The 10,184-nt window shown below is 35.0% G+C and overlaps 2 protein-coding genes across 2 annotated transcripts; one reads left to right on the top strand and one right to left on the bottom strand.

Moving 5' to 3' along the window:
- The first annotated feature begins 6,671 nt into the window (after positions 1-6,671).
- On the top strand, positions 6,672-7,613 carry LOC118641480 (olfactory receptor 4F6-like). Its single transcript, XM_036278768.1, has one exon. The coding sequence runs from the start codon at positions 6,675-6,677 to the stop codon at positions 7,611-7,613; it is 939 nt and encodes a 312-aa protein (XP_036134661.1). The 5' UTR covers positions 6,672-6,674.
- A 1,659-nt stretch (positions 7,614-9,272) lies between these two features.
- On the bottom strand, positions 9,273-10,184 carry LOC118616309 (olfactory receptor 4K1-like). The gene has a single exon (XM_036241870.1). The coding sequence runs from the start codon at positions 10,182-10,184 to the stop codon at positions 9,273-9,275; it is 912 nt and encodes a 303-aa protein (XP_036097763.1).

Genomic DNA, 10,184 nt, shown 5'->3' with positions numbered 1-10,184 from the left:
AGTAAAGCAAAAAAAAAAAAAAAAAAAAAGAAGTATGCATTGAAATGGTTATATATACAAATAAAAAGATATGGAAGACAAATCCACAGTTCAGGTTGGAGAGCTTTAAAGGATGAAGGAAAGTACTCAGTATGTTGATGATGACTGAGGAATATCACTGTAGCATTGCTTGTACATTGCCAACAACACTCAAGGAGCTTCTGCTGCTACGGCCATTTCTAGCTCCTGCTTCATATAATGAGAATCGGAAGATTCATTAGAATCAAGTAATGTAGCTCTGAGCTGCATTGTGGGAGAATCTAAAATATAATGTAGTGTGCTTCCTAATAAACAATTAAGACATAAATATTTAGAAACAATATTTAGCCAATAAATAACAAAACAGGACTCACTTAGACACTGGGGCACCTGAAGGGACTGCCAGGAACCAGCGCCACTCCTTGTGCATCTCCTCCTCTCAATGACACAAATTTAGACAATAGACCCTGAGGGCAGTATCCTCAGCACATGGTTCCAACAGGGCTGCACACTTGCTAGGTCTATCTTTTCTAACTTGCTTCTTGCATGTTATTCTATAGAAAATGTGCTACATGAAGTCTCTTCTATTAACTAATATTAGTTGATTTGTATTAATTGAATCTTCCTTAAACTTGAGTCACTATATTGACTTATATCAAGTGACAGGGAGGTTGTGAGGGATTACTTCACCCTGCCAGATGCTTAAAACAATTTTTTCTTGAGTTTATTGGGATGATATTGGTTGATAAAACCATACAGGTCTCAAGTGTACAGTTCTGTAACACATCATCTGCATACTGCGGTGTGCACTCACCACCCAAAGTCAAGTCTCTTTCCACTACCATTTATACCCCCTTTTCCCTCTTCCACCTCCCCTTACCTTCCTTTCCCTCTGGCAATCACCATACTGTTGTCTGTGCTTATTTTTTTTTGCTTAATCCCTTCACCTTCTTCACCCAGCCCCTCAATCACCCTTCTGACAACTGTCAGTCTGTTGTATGTATCTATGAGTCTGTTCCTATTTTGTTTGTTAGTTTATTTTGTTCATTAGATTCCACCTACTTATAAAAGTGAAATCATATGATATTTGCCTTTCTCTCTCTGATGGCTTATTTCACTTAGCATAATATTCTCCATGTTCATCCATGTTGTTGCAAAAGAAAAAAAAGCAAATGAGACTACATCAAACTAAAAAGCTTTTGCATAGCAAAGGAAACCATCAACAAAATGAAAAGACAACCCACTGAATCAGAGAACATACTCACCAATGGTACATCTAATAGAGTTAATTTCCAAAATGTATAAAGACCTTATACAACTCAACACCAAGAAAATAAACAATCCAGTTAAAATATGGGTTGCCTTGGTCAGTTTGGCTCAGCAGTTAGAGCGTCGGCCTGCAGACCAAATGATTGCGAGTTTGATTCCTGGTCAAGGGCATGTACCTGCATTGTGAGTTTGATCTCTGGTCCTGGTCAGGGTCGTGTGGGAGGCAATCAATCAATGTGTTTTACATTCTCACATTGATGTTTCTCTTTCTCTCTCTCCCTCTACCTCCTGCCCTTCCACTCTCTCTAAATATCAGTGGAAAAATATACTCGGGTCAGGATTAAACAAAAAAAAATGGGCGAAGGACCTGAATAGACACTTCTCCAAAGAGGACATACGGATGGCCAATAGACATATGAAAAGATGTCCAATGTCACTAATCATCAGATCAATGCAAATTAAAACCACAATGAGATATCACTTATATCTGATAGAATGACTAAAACTTTTTTAAATTGATAAGGTAATTAACCATCCTATGGACAGGATAAAAAATATGATAAAATATTATATATCAAAAAACTATTATCAGATTATCCATCCATTCATTCATCTATCCATGCATTCATAAATATTAATTAAACACTGTGAGTCAGAATTTGTTAATGAGATGCTATCTATCCTTAGGAAACTCATAGATGTGGTAGGAGTGACATAGAAGATGGTTAAATATCAATTATAAAGTAGTATCATAACTGTTATGCTTGTGCACTATGCTATGAGAAAGTAAAGGAATAAGGTCAGTTGCAGTTGGAAGAAAGAAGCTATACTCAAGAAAGTGATGCATGAATTGTACTTAGAGATGGGAAACAGTCAGCAGAACTAAAAGGGTGTACATATCAGTTCAGTTTGATGACAAGCAAGCAAATAAACATTTAACAAAAACAGGGTTATTCAAGTAGTTCAAGATAATTGGGGGAAACTTTGTGGGGCTGGGGGAGAATCTAGATGTGAGGCTGGGAATAGACAGAGGATAGATAAATCACCTCTTTGAAGGAGTCTAATCTTTCAGAGGAGTAAATTTATTAAAGGAGTTTAAGCAGGACTGTAACTCTCACAGAGACTGCATTCTTTTTCTTTTATCCTCTGAATTGCTTGCTTATTTTTCTTTTCTCCTATTTTTTTATTCTCTCTGTCACTTTGCTCCCCTTTCCTCTTTTTCATCTCTATCCCTTCTCTCTCTCTCTTTCTCTCTCTCTCTCCAGAAAAAGATGGTGTTAAAAATATATAAATATAGCCCGGCTGATATTGCTCAGTAGGTTGAGCGTCGACCCGTGCACCAATAGGTCCCTGGTTCTATTCCTGATCAGGGCACATCTCCAGGTTGTAGAGCCAATCCCCATTAAGGAGCCTGTAGGAGATGGCTAATCAATGTTCTCTCTCATTGATGTTTCTATCTCTCTCTCCCTCTTCCATCTTCTTCCTTTAAAATCAATTTAAAAAATTTATAAAAATATAGAGAGTGTATCTCAAGATGGACCCCTTGCTGATAATTTTTGCTATAGGAATAGTTTGATGTTTGATGAGAAGAGTTAATCTACTAGTAAAATTTCATTTCATTTTTTTCATTTGTGTTGTGTTTAACATGCTGTACATTTCAAATTTTCACATTTGTATTTTGAAAGACCCATAATCTTTATTAACAAATGTTGAATTTTTGTAAGAGACATCTAAAATTCAGAAATAAGGATTTTAGAAAGTTAAAATAATATGCGATCAATCACATTTTACTATATTAATAATTATTAAAAATTAGGCATTTGTTAAGATGTTTTTATGTGTATGCACACATAATCATATTAAAGTGATATTTTTCATGTAAGGTCTCTGTTATGTAGAGTTATACTATTGTTATTAATAGCTACATAATAGCTGATGATATAGCTGCATTACAGTTTGATTAAAAATTCTGTATTCATTTATAATTTTGTTATTTATAATTATTTGCCATTGCTATTGAATAATAGTATACTGAACATATGAAAATATATATCATCACTGTATAATTAAACTGTGGGATTTCCTTTTTGCTTATGATACTTCTATGAATTTAAGCCTTTGTTCAGAATTTGGACCTCTGTTATTGCTTAGACTAAAACATTTTAAATTCTAATAAATATTACAATTCCCACTGTCACCAATCATGCATAAAAATCTCTATCATAAGAACTGTTTTGAACACAATGGGATTAATTTTTATCTCTTTCTTGTTTGCCTTGTCAGTTGGTTAGAAAAAAGAATAAAACAAAACAAAGCTGCTTTTTTAAATTGCATTTTCTTTTTTTCCCTCTATTTTTGCATCATCATTTATTCCCACATACCCTCTTCCACCTCCACCCACCCCTCTCTCTTAAGGTATCACCAAACTGTTGTTCATGTCCATGAATTCCTCCTCTTTTTTGCTAAATCCCTCCACCCCACCCCCAACACCGCCCCTCCCTACCAGGGCTGTCAGCCTGCTCTCCATCTATGAGTCTGCTTCTATTTTGCTTGTTAGTCCACGTTTGAATGAAATCATATGGTATTTACTTGTCTTTCTCTGACTGGCTTATTTCACTTAGCATAATTTTTTTTTGATGATTGGTGAGGTTGAAGGTAGATGAGTTTGTCATTTGCATTTTTTCAATTGTCAGTCCTTGTTTGTGTATTTTCCTTTTTCTTTTTAATCCAAGTCCCATTTTGGAGTTAGTACCCTAACATATGTTGGCATAAGTAATCTATATTCTTAATTGATGACAATATTACCTCTTTTTCTCCCACTGAATGCTTTCAGCTGAAGTCCATTGGTATTAAGAAATCCTGAATTTTGGAAAATAAAGAAAAAAAGAAGCAACAAAATCATTTATTTACTTCCATTACTTAGAGAAAATGATGGGTAATTTCCTTTTATTGTATTATTCTTTCTTTATCTTTTATACTTATGATCATGTTAAGTTTTCCTTCTACATTTCAGAATATGCACCTTTCACTATCCACACATTACATGGTCAAAACATAAAAACAGCTGGCAGCTCTAAAGTTATATCCACTATCATTCATCTCAATGGTTGTCCCATTCTCTCTGGTTCAATTTTGCTCTATTTCCCCCAGTTATTTACTATAACAGTCTCCATACAGTGCCCCTGTGGTAGGGCCTCCTAGCATCACCTCTGTAGTATTTCCTTTTGGTTATAATACCAGCCCCAAGTCATAACCCTCAAGATGCCTGTTCCTGCCTGGCCTGGATGCCCTCAATCTATTCTATGGTATTCCCACCGGCTTATTCTATTTTTCTGCCAAGGTGGTGCAGGTTGTGCCCCAGCTGGCGGCTGGGTGTGATGTGGAGTGGCCTAGGGAGAAGAGATGACTTGAGTAAGAGTGGTTGTTAGTGTTGTGGGGCCTGGAGTAAAGCTTGGCAGTGGCAGCGCAAGTGGGGAACAGTGGGAAACCCTTAGTGTTCCATTAAGGTGTGGAATAAACATCAATCACGTTTGGTTTTGAAAAAGGATAGTAGTTTAGAAAATCTTATTAGAAAAAAATTAATATAGTCGTTAGATCTTGTGAAACTGATATTTGATTATTTTTTGATCTATTAAAATACCAATTTTATAAAGAGCAAACTAATATATGTGTGTATATATATATATATCTCCAAAGATCAACAATCTCTTGAGTATCCTTTATTTCTATTTTCTAGTCTTCAATTTTTAAAAATGTGTTTTCTATATATTTTCTTTTACAAGCTATTCTTTTAAATTAAAGATTTATTATAAATTTTTCATGATATTTTTCTACATATAAGGTTAAGTACCTGTCCCAGTTAAATGTATTATTGTACTGTAACAATTTTGATTTGATTTAGGTTATTTTCAATTTTTCCTTTTTATTAATATTGTATAACATTTTCCCTGATAGCTAAATATTTTAGCTCATTTGTTATTATACCTTTAAGAAAAATTTATTGTAATGGAAGTCTTTAGTCATAAGAAAAGTTTAAAATATTTGATATATATTTTCAAATTGTGTTCTGGAGAAGTTGTATGAAAGTGTGCTCTGTATCATAGAGTGTGAGAGAGTCCCTTTTCCTCACAGCCTTACTCATTCATTTTTAACTCTGACAGTTTTTTTTACAAATATAATAGTAATTCTATATTTTTTTCTATTTGCATTTCTTTAATAGTGCATTTGACTGTTCTTCATATGTTGACAATTTAGATTTCTTATTTGGTCCAAGTTTTTATGACTGTTCATTTTAAATTTGGTTTATCATCAAATTTAACAATATTTTCCCACATTTGTTTTTTTTTTCTTTTAAAAGTGTATATGGAAGGTTTAAATTTTGAATCTGAAAGTGTTGGTTTTTCTTCTGTGTGATTTGCACACATTAGTATCTGTTTAGAGTCTTCTCATACAAAGGGTTATCTAAAAATAAGCCCAAATTTTCTATTTCTTATATTTTTATTTATATATCTATTAACAATTCATTTTAGTTACTACTATAAAGTAAGGAACTCAACTTATTTTTGCCAAATTTGGTAAGTTGGTAAATAAACACCATTTATTGACAAATTTATCCTTTCTGTACTGATTTAATATGATCCTTTGACAGACCCCTAATTGATCCGTCTCCCTTTCCCCCGGATCTCTCCACTACATTCTTCACTTCACAGTTACTGTAAACATTTCAAAGCACTAATATGATTAGTTCATTGTTCTGCCTCAATGGCTTTCTATCACTTCTAAGATATAAACTAAATTCTTTACACACCCTATATGACTTTACCTTGATCAGACCCTTATTAGTCTTCATTTATTTGTTCCAAATTGGTCTGTTTCTTCATGCTTCAGAATATTTCCCATGCCTTTCCCCGGGGTAGATCTCTCTTCCAATCCTTCTGCACTTATTTAACTCCTATTTAGATTTTAGCACAAATGTCTAGAGCAGATGACACTTCTATCAGCTCTTAGAGTTTGCCTAGCCCTTTGTTCTTTTTTTCAAATAAGTTACTACCATTATTATCATCTAGTTAGACAATTAGTTATGTAATGCCTCGCCTCACAACTAAACTACAAACTACATTAAGACAGGGTGTTTGTTTTATTCCAGAATGTGGCACAATGCAAGTACTTAGGAGGCTTTCCTGGTAGTTGCTCAATGAATACTTGTCAAATGAACAAACTATTGCATGGCTTTACAAAGGATTTTTGTGAATGGGAGTAAAGATTTTTTTTTTAATATCAGAATTTAAAACCCAGTAACAACTGTTTCTTTCAATAGCTCTGGTGCATTCCTTTATAATTATTTTTATTTGTGTGGGTTTTTTTTTTTTTCAGGTAACACAAAATTAATGAATAAAGCCAATTATTCTGAAGTGTTTCAATTTGTGTTCCTGGGACTGTCTACCTATAGACCAGTGCAGCATTTTCTCCTAGCCTTCTCTACAGTGTTTTATGTAACAGTTGTTCTAGGAAACCTCCTTGTTGTGTTTACAGTGACTTTAGACCCTCATTTACATTCCCCCATGTACTTTCTTTTAGCCAACCTCTCATTTATTGACCTCTGTCTTTCTACTTTAACGGTTCCTAAGATGATATCTGACTTGTACTCTGGGCACAAGACCATATCTTTTCAGGGATGTGTCATCCAGATGTTTATCCTTCACATCCTGGGGGGATCTGAGATGGTGCTGCTCATTGTCATGGCCTTAGACCGATATGTGGCCATATGTAAGCCCCTTCGCTACCTGACTGTCATGAGCCCAAAAATGTGCCTTCTGCTTCTTTCTGGTGCTTGGGTTATAGGCCTCATTCACTCAGCGGTCCAGTTAGCTTTTGTTGTCCATTTGCCTTTCTGTGGTCCTAATGAGATAGACAGCTTTTACTGTGACCTTCCTTGGTTTATCAAACTATCCTGCACAGATACCTACAGAATGGAATTCATGGTCACAGCCAACAGTGGGTTTATTTCCATGGCCGTCTTTTTCTTGTTGATTGTCTCCTATATCGTCCTCTTGGTCACTGTACGGAAACACTCTTCAGGTGGTTTGTCTAAGGCCCTTTCTACTCTCTCAGCTCACATCACTGTGGTGGTTTTGTTCTTTGGACCATGCATCTTTATTTACATGTGGCCATTTCCCACAGTGCCGGTGGATAAGTTTCTTGCCATTTTGGACTTTATGATCACACCCATTCTGAATCCCATTATCTACACATTGAGGAACAAGGATATGAAGATGGCAATGAGGAGACTGAGTAGTCAACTCCTGAGTTCGAGGAAGGTCTCCTAAATAACTCACAAGAACACAAATAACTTTGTACATTTTTAAGCAACTTCAAGTAAATGCAAATGCTTAAATAATTATATACAATTTGGGCTGTTTTTTCTAAAGGCACTGCTTTATAATGTTTAGAGTAGATAATTTATTATGAGGTTGCATTGAATGATCACTGTATCTCTTTTTTAAACCTGTTGTCTGGCAACTGAATTAAAGTCCCAAGAAATGTTTATGGGAAGTTGCTGAAAAAACAGATTTCAGACTCAGAATTTGCTGAAAGTATGACCTCAGACATCAGCCTGCCTGGATTCAAATGAATTAACTTAGAGCTAATATACTGAAACTTTTGAGGAAAGTATGAAACATACAACTCTCCTCTGATTTAAACCCAGGATATGAATAATAAAATATGTGTGAGAGGTTTTGAGATAGGACCAAATGATATGAAAAGAAAACATATAGAATTATGAATTTAAGCTTAAAAACAGACTGGACACAGAAGAAAGGATCAGTAGATTCAAAGACAAATCAATATCCAAACTGATGTACAGAAACTAGAAAACTTTAATAATCAGAACAGATAAACATATATACACACATATATATAGTAAATATATATAGTAATAGTAATTGTTTTATTTAAGGGTCTTTGCTTCAGACTCTATCAAATTTTAAAGGACCATGTTATCTCTAAAAAGTAATATGAAATTTGAAGTACACCTGGCTCCATGGATTTCAAATGAGGAAATGTAAACTTCTATACCTTTTTGAGGCACAGCATAGGAAGAATTTTTAAAAGTTTTGTTATATGTAGTAATAAACAATTCACAAACATTGTACATACTATAGTTGCTTGCAGGCCACCTGAACACTGCAGAAAATTAAATGAACAGTTTATTCAAAAATTAGATTTTTTGGCCTCACTTTTACAACACTTTTCCCCTGCATTTATTGGTATAGATAATAAACCACTTTGTCCATTTCCAAATAGAAAGAAAAGCAGCAAAATCCCGAAAGGTTGTTAGTACATCCATTATTGTATTTAATGTATATCTTCTAAAGGCAGTTACACGCTTTTCACAAATGACTAAATCATGAAGTTGAGGGAACAATATTCTTTCCAGATTACAGTAATGATTTAATTTTTTCAGAGTGTGATGGAAAATTAATAATGATTACCTTGATACTGGTTTTCCAGATAGGTAGCTAGAATGCTAACTAACTGAGAAACTAATTTATCCACTTAAAAATAAAGATAGCAATATTCAATGCACTATCATATTGACAAAAATTATGTGAAATTCCTTGCTAAATAAAATGCTTAGCATATAAAGAATTTCAAGATGTGGTGGTAGATGCTGAAGTATTAGCACCAACAGTAATAGGTAACATTAACATTGATGTTAATTTTAATTCATTCTTGGGCACAATCAAAATCATAGTTATAAAGATTGGCCAAATTTCCCAAACCATTTTGCATTCAATGATCAATGATTGTGGATTATAAGAGAATTGACATAAAACTTACATTTGGAGATACATGTGATTTTCATGTGTGAGTTGGGAAATGCTTCCCAGTCCCAAGTAACAGGGCAGGTGTGGCTAATTTAGGTAGCTTATCGTGGACTTTCTGATAATGTAAGACCCTGAAAACCTACAGAAATCCAAATGCTAACATTGTAGTCTCTTAATGGCATTTTTAATGTCTTTGTTTCTTAGAGTGTAAATGGCTGGATTTAGGAGAGGTGTGATGACTGCATAAAATACAGCAAGTAACTTGTCCACCCAGGTGATGCTGAGTGGCCACAGAGAGGTGAAGATGCAAGGCCCAAAGAACAGCACCACCACTGTGATATGGGCAGTACAGGTGGAGAGAGCCTTGGATGCCCCATCCTTAGAGTAAAGGCAGACAGTAAACAGAATACAAGAGTAAGATATCAACAATTGTATGAAGCAGATGGTTGACAGTATCCCACTATCAGCATTTATCAACATTTCTAGAACATAGGTATCCGTGCAGGCTAGTTTGATCACTAATGGAATATCACAGAAAAAGCTGTCCAGTTCCCTGGGTCCACAGAAGGGGAGCTTTATAATAATAGCTAGTTGGCTTATTGAATGCACAAAGCCAATGACCCATGATGTCATCACTAACATAATGCACATTTGTCTGTTCATGGTGCTGGAGTAATGAAGTGGCTTGCAGATGGCCACATAACGGTCGTAGGCCATTGACACAAGCAGTACCATCTCACCCCCTCTAAAGAAATGTCCAAAGAAAACCTGACACATGCAGCCTCCAAAGGAGATGGTCTTGTTTTCCTTGAGAAAGTCTGTGATCATTTTAGGGGTAGTGACAGAGGAAAGGCAGATATCAATGAATGAAAGATTGGCTAGCAGGAAGTACATAGGGGAGTGGAGATGAAGGTCAGTGATAATTAGGAGCACAGTGAAGATGTTGCCTAAAATGGTGACCAAATAAAGTGAAGAAAATATCACTAGGAAGAAGGCCTGGAGCTCCCATGAATGACAAAGCCCAAGGATAACAAATTCCGACACCACAGACTGATTAACTTCTTCCAT

The sequence above is a fragment of the Molossus molossus genome, unplaced genomic scaffold, assembly GCF_014108415.1.
Source record: "Molossus molossus isolate mMolMol1 unplaced genomic scaffold, mMolMol1.p scaffold_m16_p_1, whole genome shotgun sequence".
In the NCBI taxonomy this organism is placed as follows: domain Eukaryota; kingdom Metazoa; phylum Chordata; class Mammalia; order Chiroptera; family Molossidae; genus Molossus; species Molossus molossus.
Note: the sequence above shows the minus strand (reverse complement) of the source record. Positions and strands in the feature narration are given on the sequence as shown.

What these genes read in the sequence shown, in the direction of transcription:
- LOC118641480 (XM_036278768.1), top strand. Translation starts at nt 6,675, where the DNA reads ATGAATAAAGCCAATTATTCTGAAGTGTTTCAATTTGTGTTCCTGGGA.
- LOC118616309 (XM_036241870.1), bottom strand. Translation starts at nt 10,184, where the DNA reads ATGGAAGAAGTTAATCAGTCTGTGGTGTCGGAATTTGTTATCCTTGGG.